The sequence below is a fragment of the Chrysochloris asiatica genome, unplaced genomic scaffold (genome assembly GCF_000296735.1).
Source record: "Chrysochloris asiatica unplaced genomic scaffold, ChrAsi1.0 scaffold00007, whole genome shotgun sequence".
Taxonomy (NCBI): domain Eukaryota; kingdom Metazoa; phylum Chordata; class Mammalia; order Afrosoricida; family Chrysochloridae; genus Chrysochloris; species Chrysochloris asiatica.
The window spans coordinates 1454243-1474758 of NW_006408525.1; the positions used below are offsets into that span (position 1 = coordinate 1454243).

General features: G+C 44.6%; 1 protein-coding gene across 1 annotated transcript in view; it reads right to left on the minus strand.

The window, feature by feature from the left end:
* The window catches only part of ASIC2 (acid-sensing (proton-gated) ion channel 2), a 349916-nt gene that overhangs the window by 69813 nt on the left and 259587 nt on the right, over positions 1 to 20516 (minus strand). The window contains exon 3 of the mRNA XM_006832315.1: positions 11132 to 11259. Within this exon, the coding sequence (XP_006832378.1) occupies positions 11132 to 11259 (128 nt within the window). The remainder of the gene's footprint in view (positions 1 to 11131; positions 11260 to 20516) is intronic.

The following is a 20516-nucleotide window of genomic DNA, read 5'->3' on the forward strand; positions in this document are numbered from 1 at the left end:
ACAGATCTATTGGTTCTTTTGGCAGTCCATGGCACCCTCAGTATTCTCCTCCAACACCACAACTCAAAGGCATCAATTCTTCTACGATCCTCTTTATTGACTGTCCAGCTTTCACATCCATATGAGGCTATTGAAAACACTCAAATGGAAGTGGTCAAACCCACCCAGAGGTGCATCAGAATAAAGTCCTGGTGATCTGCTTCCAAAAAGTCAGTCATGAAAGCCCTGGGAAGCTTTCTGTTCCGCTCTGAAGCATGTGGGATCTCCATGAGTTGGAATCAACTCAGTGGCCACTGGTTTGGTTTGGGGTTCTTTTTTTTTTAATGTTTTATTGTGAATTATGTGATAGTTTACATGGGAGAACATTAGTTTTACATTCATCCTATCGTATATCGTTTCATTGCTATGGTTACAATCCCTTCCATGCATCCTCAACCAACCAAAGGGTATACCCTGCAAGCCTGCCCCATGGTCGTCAGCACACAGCCCCTCTCCCTCTCTGGGTCTAAAGGCCCCAGCTGCTCCATCTCTCCATGTCATCGTCTCTGCCTCTATCTCAGGCATCACTGCTTCTCTGGGTAGGGTCCTGCACTCTGCTCTTCTCCCTTGATGGTCTCAGGGACCTACACTCTTAGGCTGAAAAGTTAATCACTCTTGGGGTCCTTTTTTAAAATAACTTTTTAGTGTGAATTGTGTGAAGGTTTACAGAGCAGATTATCAGTCCTACATCCAACAAATCACACATTTCATTTCATTACAATGATTGCAATCCCCTCCATGTACCAACTTGTCAGCATTTCCCTCTTGCACTCCTTCCTGTGTCTCCCGCCACCTTCATCTTTCCTGTACCAACCTCCCTTTTGTTATATATGATCATCCTCATCTCCTAAGTTAATGTCTATCTAGTGAGTAACTTTCCCTTCCCTCTTACCCCAGGTAGCCATTATAGAATGTCACTTTCAGCAAGAAAACTTTTTCTTAACTTTTTACAACAGTAATCTCATACAATAGTTGTCCTTTTGGGATTGACTTTGTAACACACAGTGGAAAGGAGTCCATGAGGATTTGGTTCTGCCCTGATGAAAGCTAGTGAGGGCAGGTATCCCAGAAAGTCTAGACTTTTGGCCCAGAATGGGCCTGCCCTGGTGGTTAGAGAATGTGCCATTTCAGGCACATTCTCCCCTCCCTGTCCCCATGCACTCAATAAAGGGACTTGTTCTTTTTTTCCAGAGCTGAGTGTTAAAGAGTCTTTGAGGCAGTTACATCATGTCTGAATGCTAAGCAGAACTTAAATGGGCTGTAAATTATTGACATTAGCCCTCAGAAATCATCCTATAAAATCCCATCCGTCCATCCTTCCATTCAAGAGTTGTATGACGAAATCTTTTTCCATAAGAAATTTCCAGTATGCTGGTGGGCATACTACACAGGTAAATACAGCTCTTGATCTATAATTGATTGATTGTCTCTCCTACTAGACTAAATGCTCAGCAGAACCAGGCTGACCTTGTTCATCGTTGTATTCCTCATGCTTAACACAGTGTTTGGCACATAGTAGATGTTCAAATAATGACTGAGTCGGTATGAAACCATCAAGGAGTTGGGCTGGAAGGCTCAAGATGTTTCTGGAGAATGGTGGGATCTAACCACTGGGAAAGGTGACAGCTGAAGCCAGGATATGGGATTGAGAAAACATGAATGGGTATCAAGTGGGGCATGGCATGATAAAGTAGCCTTGCTCTCTCATTCATTCATTTGTTCTATTCAATGAAATGTATCAAGTCCCTTCTCTAAGTCAAGCACTATGAAAATACTGAGATGTGAAGACCACAAATAAAATAGAGTGCTATCAAAGAGTTCCCAATCGGGTGGCGGTAGTGATGGTGGTGGATATAATGTATACATTTTGTACTAGAGAGTCACACAGAAATATCCTAGGGTTGCCAAGGATGGCCTACTGCAGGAAGTAATCTGTGAGCTGAATCTCAAAACACAAATGCAAGTTAGTCAAAATGAGAATGATGCTGGCAGAGGGAGAGAGAAGGAACAAGACGGAAACACATGATGCTCAGTTTGTGTAACTGACCAGGCCTTTCATGGGCGGCCAGGGCTGTAGAAAATGATGCTGATGAAAAGATAGGCAGGGGCCAGAGCACAAAGGAACATGAGGAGATAAATCCCTGGACTTCATCCTGTGGGTATTGAGGGATGGAGATGCTCACCTTTGTCTTTTAGAAAGATTCTGTTCACAAAGACAATGCATTGGAGAGGGACAAGATTGGCAGCAGGAAGCAACGATTGGTCTTTTTCAGGTGAAGGATTACGAAGGAGTGACTGGGGTAGGAGAAAACTGTTGCTGTGTGCCATTGAGTCAGTTCTGACTCATAGTGACCCTGTATAGGGTTCCCAAGGAACAGCTGGTGTGTTTGAACTGCCAACCTTGTGGTTAGCAGTCCAATGCTGATTCTTCAGAGCCAAACCAGGATTCAATAACAGTTACCATTTAGTGTTCATTTACTGAGAACTGTTGTGTAAAGCGGTACATGCATTCACACACTTAGCATTCCGATTACCCTCTGACGCCTGGGCCATCATCACGCCCAGATTATAGATGAAGAAAGCAAGGCACAAGGTCACACATTTGGTGAATGGTGATTTGTATTCAAGCCACTTATAGAGGTGGGGACTCTAGGGGAAGAGATTTTAGCTGTTTAGACAGCTAATACGAGAAGCCCATGGGACTTCCAGGGGAAGAGTTCGGCAGGCATCACCTGATGGACCACTACCTTATGCTGGTCAATCAAAGTTCATGCTGGCCAATCAAAGTTCCTTTCAAAATCTTTCTCATTCCTTTCTCTTTCCCTTGCCATTGCTTCCACCTTGAGAAAAACAGTTCTTGCTGTGTAGGGAAGAAGAAAAAAAAAAAAAATGAAAATCTGACTATTGGCAAAACCATCTGGCCATCTGAAGAGATTTCTACTTTAGGGGCTAAGTAGTGACAAGTGATTAAGTAGCTAAGCTAGTAGATGTGGAATCGATTATCATTTTTAGTTTATTTATAGGAAACAATGTACCCTGTTTATTGGATGGAATGGCCACACAGCAGTCTGTTTGGCATCCTGGTACCTTCCTCGTGCTCCATTGGAGTGGAACTGGATGCTGCCATATTTATGTGGCTCGAGTTCTGGCCGTTTGGAAGTCACTGAAGGCATGTATAATAAATTCTCTCCCTGTCTCGAAAAAACAACAACTGGGCAAATCTCCCTTTCTAACGGAGCCCATGAAACACAGATATTAAGGACTATGGATTTGGCTGTCAGATTGACAAATGAGTCTTCTCTTCTGAAAGACTTAGGAAGTTGTATGTATTTGGAAACTTGAAAACAGCTGTCGAAAGTAGGTTAGTACTTTCAAGTAGGGTCTTTGAATTGGGGGTAGAAGGTCGGGGATACTGTTTTTCATTGTGGGCTGTGGTGGGATTCCCTTCAAGTACTGGACATACGGTCAATCTATGCCAAAGGCAAAGGTTTAGGCTTCTGTAGGTTCTGACTGGGCTCAGACATCCTGATAATGACCTAGTTGAGGACAGCAGTGCCTGGGCATTTGTGTTTAATTTATAACCTCCAGTTGGCCAGTGGGCAGGTCCTCGATGCAGGGTGTGGTGTGACTATCAGTATCCTCATTACAATTTGGAAATAGCCTATGTGGGGTAGTGAGGAACCAATGTAGAATCTAAATTATGGAATGAAAACCCTTCTCATTCCTAATGGTTGCAAACTGGTAGTGGAAGGGGTTCGTGATAAGAACGAGGTATCTCTGGGCATTGAGTTCCCATCCTGGTTCCCAAGGCATTTCTGAGATCCTTTACTTTAAACCAAAGGCTATGTTTTCCAAGACATTGCCTGAACAATGGGGCTGGTGACCTACCAGCTACTCAGCAACTCCTGATTCAGTCTCAATCCTTCCAAGAATTACAGGCAAGGTGATGGAATAAATATTTGATAAATATATGGAGAAACACTTAGAAAACAAGAATGGTTACTAGGCTCTTTGAGGTAAGGGTGGGAGATGACGAGGCCTCTGATATCCAATCATGATGGAGTTCCTGAAGATTAGTGGTCACCTTACATCAGGGAGAGAGTCTGACTAGTGACATCGATGTTGAAGATAGCTTGGTGTTGTCATCCTACCACATAAATGCTCAGGCTTTGCACTTTAACAAATATTCACTCATTCATTCGATTCTCTCCCAGTTTCAGAGTTCTGTCCTGATCTTCCCATTCACGCTCATCTACTCAGATAGCTTCCAATCTGTATCTAGCCTTGACCCTTTCCATGAATTTTTAATTTAATTAGATTTGATCAGGGGCCTGAAATATCATCATATATTAATTACAGCCTGGCCTAGCAGCCTCAGGGAGAAAGAGGTCACTTGGGGCAGATTTTAATGGGAATTTTGGCAGGGGTAGGTGGGAGAAGGTAAGGAAAGTAGAAGAATGTAGCATTGGCATTCCTTCATTCTTTCAACATTTCACATTTATTGAGTCCATATCTGTACTAGGCATTATGCAAAGCAGTAGTGATATAGAATCAGAAAGACACTATCCTTACCCTCAGAGAGCTTCCAGTCTACAGTGAAGCAATGAGGACTAGTGGAGGCACGTCATAGAGTAGGTGTAATGATTTATAAGGGGAAGCAAGCCATCTCACAATGAGAGTTTTGTATTTCTTAGACCAAAAAATGCTAAGGGGGAAAAAAATCGTTCTGCAAGCATTCCAAAGCAGAGGACATGCTTATCTTAATTTCTCCAGCTCAGTAGGTGCTTAATGGCTATTTGCTGAAGGAAGAAAGGAATGTATAAATGTGTAAAGCATTGTCTGAGCAAACAGAAGACTGCTAACTCCTCCCTGAGGAGTGGCCAGATAGGTCAGGGAGGCCTTCAAGACTATGACCTTTGAGCACTGTCTTGATGAATAGACTCTTTCCCAATAACAAAGTCAAGGAAGGGATTCTAGGCAGAGGGATCCATGGGTGTAAATGGATGGCGGCTGGTAGGTATCAAAGAGCAGAGGGTGTTTAGTGTGTGGGTTCCCATCACTGGAATGTCAGGTACATGCTGGTCAATCACAGGTAGATGATAAGGCTGGAGAGGTGGGCAGGGGTCAGGCTGAAGAGCGCCTTGAAGACCATTCGAAGGGGTTTGGATTTTCTTTTTTGCAAATCTAGAAAGCCCTGAGATGTAAGCACTTGGAGTCAGGTAGAAATATGACCACTCCATGCATGGGGTGAGAAAGAGCAACCACCAAAGAAGGGTGTCCAAGAGCCTCTCTTGCTTCTAACATTTTAGGATTTGTATCCACCCAGCTCTGTTTCTTACGAGCAGCTTGGATGTCCAATATCCAAGCCAACCAGAGCTTGGAGAAGGGAAGTTGACTCACATACCTTTGTTTTATTTGACCTTAACAGCATCCCAAGTCAGTTGGCATGAAGGAGGGAGCTAGCAGCTGATAGAATGGAGCAGGTGATACCTGTGTCCTTGAGTGAATACTCCTAGGCTGGTAATGCTAGAGGTCCTTTGAGACCATCAAATCTAATCCTCTCATTCAACAGATGGAGAAACAGACCCAGGCAGGGCAGCAACCTGTCCAAAGACCCATGGCATACTCAGGACTAGAATGCAGGCTTCCAGGCTCTAGGCTGGTCCTCTCTCTACAGTGTCAGGTGGCCTTGTGTCTTTGGGCTTATGGTTCCTGTTATTCCTGTTGAGCAGATCCCAGCTCATGGCACTTCCACGTGTGCAGAGTAGAACTGCTCCCCAGGGCTTTCACGGCAGTGATCTTTCAGAAGCATGTTGCCAAATCTATCTTCCTAGGTGCCTTTGGGAGTCCTGGTGTGGTGCTGTGGGTTAATGCACCAGACTGCAAAGCTGTTTGAACTGCAAGGTTGGCAATTCAAGCTTACCAGCTGCTCCTCAGAAACCCTATAGAGGGTTGCTATGGGTCAGAACTGACTCGACGGCACTCAACAACAGCAGGTGTCTTTGGGTGGGTTTGAATTGCCAACCTTTCTGCTAGTAGCCAAGCACTTAATGGTTTGCACCACACAGCTACTGGGGATTCAGATGGGAAATATCCACCAGCAAATCCTTCCCTGGACTTCTTGTATGCATTCTCTTCAGAGATAGCCATGCGTGCTTACGAACCTGACAGATTTGGGCTCAAAGCTGAGTCCTGCTGGTCCCCGAGCTCTGTGACCTTGAGCAAGTTACTTGACTGTGCAGTTTCGTCATCTGGAAAGTGGAGATAACAATACCTCCCTTGCGGGGTTGTCCTGGGGTTTAAATGAGGTAATGCACACCAGGCATCTTTGTAGATCAATGCCTGACAGGTAGTACACGCTTGATTTATAGTAATTTATTATTGTTCTGCCACTCCAGGGTTCTGTTTCTGCCTGTCTCTGAGGGTGGCCGTGGGACTGGGCAGGGGCTACTACAGCCACAGAGTCAGATGGTAAGGCATTTCTCAGGTTATCCATTTGTGTTTGTCTCAAGTTGGCCCATGAGCAGGGACATACCTTGGTTAATTGGATTTAGGGAAGATGCAGATTAAAAATAAACAAGCAAAAACAATTCTTGATTTGAATTATTGCCTAATAGCACATTCTTTTGGATTACAAAATAAAATAAAATATACATAAGTGTGTGTAATTATGCATGGGTAGGTTGACTTTAAGGAGCTCTGGTAGTGTAGTGGTTACAAATCGGGCCTCTAACCTCAAGGCAGGCAGTTTGAAACTACCGCTGTTCTGCAGGAGAAAGATGAGGCGTTCTGCTCCCGTAAAGATTTACAGCCTCGGAAACCCTGTGCAGGGTCACTATGAGTCGGAACTGACTCCACAGTACTTAACAACAACAGCTTGACTTTTCCCATGCAAAAGGACTTTCATATTTACAAAGAGATCCGAGGCACGATTCCTTTTAGCCACCAGTCCTCCTTAGGACTTTTAGGTACTTTTCTTAGCGTGATTCACACCAACTTTCCAGGAGAAGACCTTCTGCTCCTGACAGTTTTGCAAGGTTTCCCTAAACTTTGAGCTGGAGTAGCAGAATCCTGAGTGAGAACAATGGAGCCACCATGTTTCATTGATGTCCCATTGAGCATACGATGCACCATGGTTTTATGTGCACCAAGTGTAACTGTAAGATACCACTGATTGGAAAAGAAATGCCAATCTCAGAAATGATAAAATGTGGGGGGAAAAAAGCATCTTAGAGTCAACGATCAGGATCAGCTGGAGAAGTTGGAACTAATGGCAGGATGAGAGCTTCTACGTGGTGTGGGAGGACACTCCCAATTAACAAAACCACTTGTCACTGAGTGGACTCTAACTCATAGCGACCCCATGTGCATGAGAGTAGACCTTCTGAGGCATCTCTAAGTAGACTTGCACTTCCTACCTTCTGGTTAACAGCTGACCACCTTAACCTTTTGTACCACCCAGGAACTCCACACTTGACTTGGCATATATATATATATATATATATATATATATATATATATATATTTTTTTTTTTTTTTTTTCTTTATTAATGAAACATCTAACCCAGGATTCTGTGAGGGCAGAGCTGGTAAAACTTTGGTCTCTTTTATCACTGTACCCCCATCACTGGCATAATAGGTGTTCAATAAATATTTGCAGAATGAATAATCAGAGCAAAGCCAACTTATAAAATATGTGACAAACCCAGAAAAGAAAATAAATCATTTATAATTTTCCCACTGTGGGTATTTTGGCTTATTTTCCTTCAACTATTATTTCTTATGAATATGCTCTTTTATATACATGTAAACATAATGTATTATTACATTTAGCTCTGGGATGTGTTTTGTATTTTTCTATTAATATGAATGAAATGATGAAATGAGATGATGTGGAAATGCTTTGAAGACTGTAAAATGCTTAACAAAATATCATATTATTAGTTATAATAATCATAGTAATACTGAGATGAATGAGGTTGATTTTCTGAGAATATACTTCAAAGCAAACAAGAAATGTATCCTCTGAAGCTGGGAATAGGTTCTCTTTTCACATCTTGCTCACAACGGGGAGCCTTGAGACTTAAGAGTTCTTAGAAGTCATCAGCTCCAACTTCCAAACCAGCCTAGAAATTTATTCAGAGAATCTTTGATGGGGGCGGGGGGAAGGGAAGGGGAGGAGGGAGGAGCCAGGGTGTGAAGGAGGAATAAACACATCTGAGGCTGATGAAAAGCAGTGACCTACACAGATCTTCCTCCTCTCCAACCTTCCCTATCTGTGAGAAGAAGTTTCATTTTGGATTTCAAAGAACATTGTGCACTTTCTATCTTGCTAATTGCACTGTAGATACAAAGAGATGTCAACACAAATAAGTAATTCTTGATAGTGGTGGTAGGGTACCTTCAACCTTCAACAAACCACAAAGTCAGATTGGTCTTAGACAAATAGCAAAAGAGTCAATGAATTCACTGCATACTTATTTTGCACCTGACCAGCGTATGGCCCTGGGAAGGGAGGTTGGTTTACCTGCCCAGCACACAGAAGTGAGTACACAAATACTGACCAAGGCTAATATCTTAGGTGTGGCGCTGTAGGATAAGCACCGAACTGCTAACCACAAGGTCAGTGGTTCAAACCCTCCAGTTGCTCCTTGGAAACCCTATACAGAGTCACTATGAGTTGGAACTGACTTAACAACACAACAACAGCTTAGAAGGAGCCCTGGTGGCACCATGGTTAAGGTGCTTGACTGCTAACTAAAACACTGGCAGTTCAAACCCACCAGATATTTCACTGGAGGAAGTTGTGACCATCTGCTATCATATCGACTTATAGCCTTGGTGGTGGTAGTGATGTGCCGTGGAGTCGGAACCGACTCATAGTGACCCTGTACAGGGTTTCCGAGGCTTTAAATCTTTACGGGAGCAGAAAGCCTCCTCTTTCTCCCGCAGAACAGCTGGTAGTTTTGAACTGCTGACCTTAAGGTTTGCAGCCTGATTCGTAACCACTATGCTACCAGAGCTCCTTCTTAGCCTTAGGAATCCACAATCAGAACAGACTCGATGGCAGTGGGTTTATTTGTTTTTTATTGGTGATCGCTTAGGCTCTGAACTCCTCCATACCACCCATCCATTTCCATTCCCTGACCTGCTTGTCCATCTCTCACTCTTCCTGACTCATATCTTTAGCTCTGCACTTTGCCTCTTTCTACTGTCTGCATCCCACTGTCTGTCTGTCAGTTTGCCATCCTGTGATGGCTTGGGTGTTGCTATGCTAGTGGGAGCTATGCCACTGATATTTCAAATACCAGCAGAGTGACCCATGCAGGTTTCAGGGAAGCTTCCACTAAGGCAGACCAGAAAGAAAGGCCTGGCTACCGACTTCCAAAATTTAGCTAGTGAAAACCTTACGTATCACAAGAGAACATGGTCTGACTCGCTTGCTTGGCCACTTTGTCAGATGGGATCGGTCACTGGAGGTGAGGTAGAGGACCTATGAGGGAGTGGGAGACCCTCAGTGAGATGGGTTAGTGCCGGAGAGGGTGGGGATGCTGCAGTATGGGGCAACATCCGTTCCGCTCAAAGGTCACGACGAGTCACAGTTGGCTCATATGTCTGCATCAAGGAGGGTTTCTCTGTTTGCAACACTTGGTTCCAACCTTAGTCTCCCTGGGACACTACACTTCTGCTTCACGCCTGCCTCAGTCTCTGGGGGTCTCATAGCAGCCAGACCAACCTCCCAGTATCTGCTGACCTTGACTCAAAGCCACTGCTCCATTCCTGTCTTGCCGTTATGAAAGTTAATCTGTGCCTTTTAGCCATTGCCTAGGCATTACAATAAACCATCAATGCTTTCCCGGAGAGAGAGTAAAGAATGCAGTTCTTACAGGTTTCTTATCAGACTTTATACAGAATATCACTTTTATTGTTGTTGTTGTTAAGTGTCATTGAAATGGCTGGTGGGTTTGAACCACCGACCTTGAGATTCAAAATGACCTTGAGGTCCAGTGCTTATCCTATAGCCCCATGGTTAAATACCTGTGGTTTGTGGTAGATGAGCAACGCCATTCAGTAAGATTTTAAAAAGAAGTTGAGCTCACAAGTTTCATGTTTGTATCTTTCCTAACTCCTCCACCCTTCTCATGGATTCTCTCTTTCTTACACCTTGGAGTAGTGCCTCTTCTCATTGACTTAACTCTTTGCTGGAACACTCTGAGAGCAGTCTTCAGTAACCTTGCTCAAAGTTATAGCCTCTTCAGTTTCTATTCTAGGCACACCAGAAAACAAATATCCAGGAAAGAGAACAAAACAGCATCTGCATGTCTCCCACAGTCATGCATGGAGACTTTCTCCCTAATTTGGGAGAATCTCCCTTTTGATATGTAAAACCCGTGTCAGATGTGAAGCTGTACCAACCACACTCCACGGACTGGCCGAGTTGATGCAGCTGTCATGACTGGCTGAGATGCATCCTTTCTTTGGTACGTGCTAGATCTGGGACCGACAGAAAGTCACCTGTAACCTCCACTATTGGAGAGCGACACCCTGTTCCTCTTTACAGGTTACTTTGGATTGTGACAAAACATAACAAACCCTGACTAGCAGTTTCCTTTAATGCTCTATACCCCAATATTGAAAAAAAAAAAATGAACTTATACAGAAAGGCTACTGTAACAGAATATTGTGGGCAAGTTGGAACCTCAGCGAGACAATAATAAAAAAGCTGGGTTTCCCTTCACACTTGATTTGAGGAACTGAGAAGTAGAATAGGAGAAGAACTAGGTGGTACAGGGTGATTGACACATGTCTCCTCTCCAACCTTTGAGGGCAATGGGAAGAAATTACACTCTCCGTTTCAAAGAATGCTGTTCATTTCATCTACATGCTAATAGCAACACATACATGGAGAGATGTCAACATAAATAAGTACCCAAGCCAGGGCTTTCAGCATAAGTCCTTTACCAAGGCCAGCCCTGCTCCCAAACTCCTGGGTGGATTCAGAGCCTACCAGAGCTGGGACCGCTAGGTCTCCTCCTCTAGCCTTTGTAGGAGCCAGAGTAGGCTGAGGCCCACAGATATAGGAAGAACTTACCCTCTGCTCCTGTGTGGCCACGAAGGTCTGAAACCCTGGAGCCACGCCGAAGCCCAGCTCTTGGATGAAAGGCGGCTCAGACTGACTGTGAATCTGAACTTTCACTCCTGCTTCGAACGTCGTCTCCTCTGAAAGAACAAAGTCGGACAGAGTTTGGGTCAGTGGTAGAGATGCTCAGGAGTCCTGGGATTGACAAAGCTCAAAAGGACCCTAGAAATGTCATGTGGTAGACAAGACATTAATGACTGCTGAGTTGGCTCCACAAGGCACACATGGCAGAACTGTGCTCAGAGGGTTTACAAGACTATGACTTTTTTTTTTTTTTTTTTTTAAATAGCCATTTTATTGTGCTTTAGGTGAAAGTTTACATGGTAAACTCCTTTCCACTCAATAATTCATACACAAATTGTTCCACGACGTTGGTTTGTTGATGTTAAGTGCTGTTGAGTTGTTGCAATCCCTGAAATGTGTGTCAGCACTCTCCCTCTTTCCTCACTAGCTTCTCCATTCCCCTTCTTCTGGTTTCTTGTCCCCCTCCCTGATATATCATCTTTGGTTTTGGACAAATGTTGCCCTTTTGGTGTTGTTCTGAAGAGCGCATGCTTCATGTTAGCTTTCTTGTCTCCCTCCCTGGTTTTGGACATCATTGGTTTTGGACAAATATTGCCTTATTGGACTATTCTGAGAGGCACATGCTTCATGTTGTTTGTCTGTTATTTGGCTGAAAGGTGGCCTCCAGGAGTGTTTTCAGGGTCAAGTTAGAGGGTTGTCTTAGGGCAATAGTCTAAGGGGTTCTTCTAGTGTCTTTCAGACCAGTAAGTCTGTCCATTCCAATCCCTTTTCACTGTGAATTTTGTTCTCATTCTAACCAGGACCTTTTATTGTGCTCTTGGGCACAGTGGTAGATTGTGGTAGCTGGGCACCATCTAGTTCTTCAGGTCTCAGATTACAGGATTACAGTTTACAATTCATGTGAGCCATTAGTACTTTAAACTAATTGCTTCCTTGAAATTTCATTTTAAATGTCTTCATCATCCTTTGCTCCAGGAGGGAAGAGACCAATACCTGCTTCTTAGATGACCACTCTTAAGCTTTTAAGACCCTAGATACCACTCATAGACTAGCATATAGAAAATTACCTTTATGAATTGTGTTTTGTCAACTGACCTAGATGCCTCCTGAGACTCTGGTTCTTATCCTTCTAGTCCAGTGGTACAGTCCTGATGTCTAAATCGTTTTGATAACTGTGTCCCCCATGTGACATATATATGGAATCCTGGTGAAGGATAAGTACTGGACCACAAGGTGGCAGTTCAAACCCACCATCTGCTCCTCAGATACCCTATACAGGGTTGCTGTGAGTTGGAACTGACTCCATGGTACATAACAACAATATATGTATTACTATTGAAGAATTGTGTCTGTTAGAGAATTACTGTGGTTCTTGCATACCTCTCAGTGTCTTCCTTTGCCTTGGCTACACTGTGCTGACTTTCCTCATATTGTATAGTGTTTTTACCCTTCACAGAATAAACATGTAAGTGATTCTCCTTCCTCCACATCCTACCTCTGGTAACCATTAAAGAATGTTGCTTCCTATTTTTGACATTTTATAATAGTGGTTTCATACTATATTTGTCTTTTTGTGATTGACTTATTTTATTCAGCACAATGTCCTCCAGATTCATCCATGTTGTGAGATTATTTCACTGATTCATCATTGATCTTTAACATTGAGTACTTGCAGTTAGCAGTTTGGTGCTTATCCAACAGGGTCCCATCAGGAGTCCCAGTATTCCATTGTATGTATATACCGCAGTTTGTTTAGCCATTCATATGTTGATAGGCACTTAGGTTGTTTCCATCTTTCTGCTATTATGAATTATGCTGGATGTGCATACACAGGGACTTTAATAAGTGTGTGGAAATTTCCATTTTTCCATGAACTTTGTGGAGCACTCTTCTATGTCTATTTGGATACTATTCAGCTCTTATTTTTCTGGAATATATGAGGGAGCTCAAAAAGTTCATGGAAAAATGGAAATTTGCACACACTGTCCTTAGGGTGAAAGGGAAGGCTTTCCAAGTTCTGTCTTGTCTTTTCTGCTTGCTCTTTCTTTCCATCCCACCATTTACTAAAGTTCCTTGTCCTCTTCCAGCCCTGGGCCTTTGTTTAGTTCTCTCCATCCTCTTGAAAGTCCAGGCCCTGCTCCGTGGACAGTAATCTTATCTGTTATCTACTCCGTTGTCTTTATTACTTTATTACTTTGTCTTTTCTCCAGCAGAATCAATTGTCCTACCATCTGTGTACCCAGAGTACCATCAGGAGGAAGACTATGTGATAATGTGGGACAAAGAATCAAAACAGAGGTCTGCCTGACCACCAGGATGCTCGCCTCTTGGAGGTGCAGGAGTGGAGTGACAAGCAGAGACACATCTTCTTTGTCTTTGGCTGGAAGATGGAGCCTTAGTACTGGGAGGTGGCAGGGCTGGCGGAGGGTGACAGGATGGGAGAGCTTGGTTCTTTTATACATTAGTGCCTTACTTTGGTAGAGAATGCACCTTTAGAATTGCATCAGCCTTTCCTGGGTCTCCCTCCCTGTCTCATCCTGTCCAACGCCACCCCACCCACCAAACAGCCTACAGAATACTTTCCAATATGCAGATCTGTGTGATTCCCTCCCTGGCCCCTTAACCTGCCCCTGCATCTTTTTCTGCCTGCAATGCCTTTTCGCCTTGTCCATCTGACTGTCTCTTTACTCATTAAGAAAGACTCAGTTCCTAGTCCCACCCAAAGCAACACCTTCTCTTGCTCTGTTATATCCTCTCTAGATGCCTGATGGTGTTCTGCCGCCCTGCTCTGTCTGGTCATTCTTTATTGAATTGTCCCTTACACTAGGCTGGAGAATATTGAGCCCAAGAACTTTCCTTTTGACCTTTAAGGCCTGCACAGGACCAGACTTATAGCAGGTGCTCAGGAAATGCCTAATGAATGAATTAGTGAGGGATTTGGAATCAAATCTCATTCACTTAGTAATGGGCAAGCCAATCTGAAGTCCACATTAAGGAATGTTCTAAAGGAATGTGGTCGGAGAGAACATGGGTAGAGGAGGAGTGCGGAGGGCTCTGGGGTGGGGATGGGAAGAAAGGGGTCAGCTGTTCAGGGAGGAGGAGAGATGTGTCAGCACTGAGCTGGGAAGGAGGGGCTGGGACAAGCATGAAGGTGGGCAGGACTCAGGGAGGGCTTGGTGGCTATTGGCTCAGTGGGCAGGAGCTGGGTGAGAGTGCCAAGGCCAGAGGGTATATGGGAATAAACCGGTGAGGATTATTTCTAAAGTAGACAAAGAAACCAGTGGCTGACACAGGGTTTCAACCAAAAGAGACCTTTTGCTTCAAACAGGAATCCTGGGTAGGGAGTTTCCCACACATCCCTCTTTCCTCCAGCAGGATCAATTGTTCTACCATCTATGTACCCAGAGTACCCTGCTCAAATCCAATACACACTTCTCTGTATGTTTATGGTTGGGACCTGTCTCTTTCTCCTGTAGATGGTGAGTTCCTTGAGAAAAAGACCATTTCCTCATTCTTTTTATTGTTGTAAAAAATACGTAGAATACAGCTTTTGTCAATTCCACAGTTTTTTAGGTGTGCCACTCAGTGACATCATTGATATCATCTCTTTTGCATTGTTGTAAAAAGACATATATGAAGGGACTTCAAAAAGTTTGTGGGAAAAATCCCCTTATCTTTTAACTCCATTTCCCAAGGGCTTTTTGAAACCCCTGGTAACACATTTGACAATTTAACACTTTTCACGTGCACAATTTAGTAACATCAGTTACACTGATGATGATGTGCAACCGTGACGGGTACCCGCTTCCAAATTTCCCATCACCACCAGCAGAAATCAGTGCTTCCTAAACAACTACTCCTCCCCCGCTCCCTGCTGCTTAACCCAGAGCCTGGCCCACAGGTAGGTCCTAAAGAAGGATTTTAGATCAGGGAGGAGGGTGGCAGGAGAGGGAGCCCTCGGCAGGAATACAGAGCTAGGGAGGGAAGGCTTTCAGCCAGAGAGGGTTGAGGAGAGGGCGAGGAGCCGGGAGAGCAGACTCGGAGGAAGTGATGTGGGGATTACAGAGTTGCCTGTGCTTGGATGAACTGAAAGCATGCTCAGTGAGCCATGGGAGGGGTTGGGAGAGATGCCAAGACTTGTTTCCCAGAGCTCATTGAAGCTGTGCACCTACTATATAACCCAGCTTAAGGAACCTTATAGCCAGTAAGACAGGCTCTAAGGAAGGTGACCTGTGGCTTAATGGGGAGAAGTGAAAAAGGAAACTTTTCTGCTGAAACTTTGCCAGTAACAGGGAAAGCAGATGGGTCAGCATGCCTAAATGTATGAGAACTGTCCCAAACAAAACAAAACCCAACCCACCACCATTAAATGGATTCCAACTTCTAGGGACCCGATAGGACAGAGCAGAACTGCTCCATAGGGTTTCTGAGACAGTAAGTCTTCACAGGAGCCAACAGCTCATCTTTCTCCTATGAAGTGGCTGGTGGGTTTGAACCACTGACCTTGGGGTTAGCAGCCCAATACCTAGCCCACTGTGCCACCAGCAGTCCTCAAAAGCTTCCTAAGGCTAGGCTAATCAGATGGGACTAGGACTCAGAAGGAGACTAGAACTTCACTCCTGGGGCAGAGGTAACTGTGGCAGATTACAACCCTGCAGTCACCTCATCGCTTTACAAATGGATGGCACCAGGAGAAGGTATCTGCTCTCTTTAGAACAGTACTGCTTAATGGAACATTCTACCAGTTACCACCAAGTCCCTTCCGACTCAGGACCGCCCAAGGTATGCAGAGTAGAATGGTACTCCATAGCATTTTCAAAGGCTGATTTTTCAGAAGCATTACCTCCAAGCCTTTCTTCTGAGGAGTCTCTGAGTGGACTTGAACCTCCATCCAACCTTTCAGCAGAGCGCTTAACCACCTGTTCCACCTAGGGACTCCTGGAACATTCTATGATGAAGGAGAGCTTCTGTAACTCATGTTGTCCACTGGTGGCTATTGAGCACGTGAAGCGTGACCACCACAACTTGAGAAGCTGACATTTTAATTTTATGTAACTATTGTGGCATTATGGGTTAATGCACCAGACTGCAAAGCTGTTTGAACTACAAGGTCGGTGGTTCAAGCTCACCAGCTGCTCCTCGGAAACCCTATACAGGGTCGCTATGGGTTAGAACCTACTCGACGGCACTTAACAACAACAACAACATAATGAATTAAATTGAAATTGAAAGGTCCATTTTAAGATTTAAGTTTAAATGTGGCTAGTTGGTGACCGTTCTGGACAGTGCAGCTCTAGAACAGACAGCAGCTGTGAGCAGAGCCCAGACCTCATAGAACGATGGCTCCACCTTCTCATGTGCCTAAGCCGGTCCTCCTGTGGTCTCCCGGGCAGCAGCCCCACGCACATCCACATCCACATCCACATCCAGCCATGGACGCTGTTCCCAGCTCCATCCAGAGGTGTTTCCCATACAGCATCATTTCCCACGTCTCCAGGAAGAAGTTCATTTTATTTCTTACTGAAACTATCCTTGTTATCTTCCCTCTGTGGATTATTCTCTGAGTTGCTCATGAACCACAGCCCCCCTGCTGTCTCCATCCTCATGGCCCTCTTGGTTCTCCTACGCTTTCTTCGTATGGCACATTGTCCACGCAAGTATGCAGACCCAATTTAGGACTGAAATGATCAAACACAGACTGTCAGATCAAAGTAGGCCTCAAACCACCTACCTTACAGGCCCCAAAGTAGAATGTGTATTAAAACCACCTACCGAGCTTTATGGAGTCCTGGTGTGGGCGCTGTAGAATAAGCACAGGACACCTAACCGGAAAGTTGGTCGCTCTTTGGAAACTTATACAGGGTCGCTATGAGTCAGAACTACAATAACAACATTTTATAAGGGGCCCTACTGATGCAACATTTAAGCAATTGGTTGCTAACATAAAGGTTGGTGGTTTGAACACACCCAGTGGTTCCTTGGGAGAAGGATCTGGCTAGTCGCTTTGGTAAATTTACAGCCTAGGAAACCCTATGGGGCAGTTCTTTTCTGTCACATGAGTTACTAAGAGCTGGAATAGACTTGATGACACCAACAACAGCAATTAACACAGAGCTTTATAAAATGACGATTCCTGGGATCCACCCCAGAAATTCTGATTTGGTGCCTCTGGAATGGAGACATGGAATTTGCATTTCCAGGGATTCTGATACCGGTTATCTGAGACCAAGCACATTCGGGGAACTGCAATCATTCAGGTGGGTAAAATGATTTGCCCCACGTCATACAGCAAATCAGAACAGGACAGGGGCTAAAAGCCAGGTTCACCGACTTCTAATTTGGGACCCACTAGAGTTGTGGTTTGTTAGTGTGAGTTCTGGGATTCTGAATGGACAGTAAAGAAAGGAAATGCCATTTCCAGTGCCTGAAACAGAGCCAAGTGCAAGAAATGTTTGTTGAGTGCTAGAAATATCCTTTGCCGTGACTGCTGTCCCTGACATCTGACTGGCCAAAGGATTCTGGCTAGCGCTGACAAACACCAGTCCCGGGCTTTCTCCCCACTCTCAGGTAGGCTGGGCTCTCATCCCCTGAGACACAGGGAATGAATCAGAACATGAAACTAGAGCAGTAACAACAACTGAGGTGGCTGACCTAAAGTGCAGTCCCAGGGCAGAATGCGTGGCAGAAACAGTGAAGCGCTCAACTACGAGCTGAAAGGTTGGTGGCAGACAGGCCTGATCTACTTCTGAAAGGTCACAGCCTTGGCAACCCGCGGGAGCAATGCTTCTCTACACACATCGGGTCTCCACAAGTCAGCATCAACTTGACAGCCACTATGAACAACAACAGTGCAAAATCAAAAGGCAAGACCCTTATTTAAAAATGTCTAGATAGAGAGACAACAGAGAAGAAACCAAGCATTGTGACCCTTCTGAGCAAAGGAGCTGGCCCTGACAATCACCCTGATGGTGCTGGACAGAATTATAACCAGCCTCATATTCCTTTCAGCACCAAATGACTCAACACCCAGTTCCCAGCACAGTGAAGGATTTGTTCACACATTGTGAACACCAGGATTCAAAGTTCCGGAGAGAGATGGAACACAGAGAAATGGGATGCTGCTACACATGGTGTTGGGAGCCAGTGTTAATTGGACAGACAACTTACCATGAAACGAGAATGTTGAATCAGGAAGTGAATCATAAAGCAGAGTTCAATCTGCAGACGCCAAAGCCCAGAGCCCTTTGCAGAAGCACCTGCCACAGCACAGTTGAGGCCTACCTGTGGGGCATTTTCTGTATGTGCAGAAAGGATTTGGGAGTTGAGAAGGAGGAGACAGGGAGCGGTGGGCAGAATGCATAATGGGGCAGGGGAAGAACATTGCAACAAAAGGAGCTTAAATCTTTAATCTTTGCAAATTATAGGAAACATGCCGAGGAAATAAACACCAGAGAGAAGTCAGAAAGGAAGCTTCCCTGAAATGTCGGAGGAATTCCCTGAAATGTCTAGGCTAAGGCGGAATGTGTATTGATATAAAACCGTCTTGTATTAAAGAAAATAGACTTTATAACAGTGACTATATTAACCAATTGTTGTCAAGTCTACTCTGACTCATGGTGACCTCATGTGTCAGAAGGGAGCTGTGCTCCAGAGTCTTCTCAGTGGCTGATTTTTTTTTTTCTAAGTAGATCACCAGGCCTTTCTTCGGAGGAACTTCTGGGTGGATGCTAACTTCCAACTTTTTGGTTAGCAGCCAAGTATGTTAACTGTGTCCACAGATAGCTTGAGAGAAGACGGTGGGAGATACACTAGTCATAGGAGGAATGTCTCACAGTGTGGGAAGGACCCAGTAGGCATCTGAGTTTCCAACGGCTGCCGTACAAAGTACCACAAACTGGGTAGCTTCTAAGAAGAGATATTTATTGTTTTGGGAGGTTAGAGATCCAACTCCAGAGTGTCTGTAGAACCATGTTCTTTCTTAAGTCTCATGTGTCTCCTGGCTTCTAGTAGCCCCAGACAGCTGCAGTTAACTTAATCTGTCTTCAGATGGGCCTTGTCTTCTGTTTTTCTGTGTCTCTTCTTCACTTTTATGGAATACCACTCAAATGGAACTGGGCCCTGGTGTGACGTTGTAGGATAAGCAGTGAACTGCTAACCACAAGGTTGGTAGTTCAAACACACCAGTTGCTCTTGGAAACTCTATAGAGGGGCACTATGAGTGGGAACCAACTCGATGGCACACGACAACTCATACAGGATGGGGACCAACCCTACTTGGGTATGAGCTCATATTAACTGTTGACATCTTCAAATACCTATTTCCAAACAAGGTCATGTTTGCAGATCCCAGGGGTCAGGACTTAAGCATACATTTTCAGGAGACACAGTTTAATGCATCACAGGCCCTGTACAAAGAGTAACTGCTGTATACCCCCTCTCCCCCATCTTTCTCCACTGTGTTCGCTGCCCTGAGAGTTTGACTAATATCAGCTGTATGGATGGGTTCCTTTGACCTCTGGCTTCTGGTTGGGTCCAGTTAGTGGTGGCACAGGACACTGGCATGGTGTGACAGGAGAGTCAGGCTGGGTCACTGGGGGTTGTTGGGTGTCACTTTGGGAGGCCATGTCTCCTGGGTTGGATTGTGGAGGAATGTTCTTCAGACTACTGTCTCCACTTCTGATACCACTAGGGATGGGAATGACGCTCCTGGTCACCAGCTCCAGGACTCTGCACCATCCCTTGTTATCTGAACTCCTGCTCCAATTAATCCATCAACCAGTTGCTGTTGCATCTCCTTTGACTCCGCAACTCCATGTGTGTAAGAATAAACAATTCCATAGCATTTTCAGTGGCTGAATTTTCAAAAATAGATAGCCAGATCTTTCTTCCAAGTTATCTGTAAGTGAACTCGAACCTTTAACCTATGATCAGTTAACAGCTAAACCGCGGATGCCTTTGTAAATAGTTCTTTATTAATTTCTCATAGGAATGTTACCCAATCTGGGTGAACCGTTGACTTCCTGCTGGGATCCTGCTGGGTAGAGCCCCCCATGGGACCCTGATGATCTCTGAGAGGTAAGCAGGAATGTGTTCTACAGCACCAGTCATGAAGCACAGCCTCTTTACTTGAGTACTCTCACAGATGGAGGACTCTCAGGGCTAGCCCGGCTTTCAAAGTAGAGCCTTACATTGGGTTGAAAACAGCTTGCTTATTGATTTTAGTTTTGGATTCTTTCTTCCTGGCATCTTTTACTTGACAGTGCTCTAAGCAGCTGAAGTTGGATACTTGATCACCAGAGAAAAAGAGCTGATG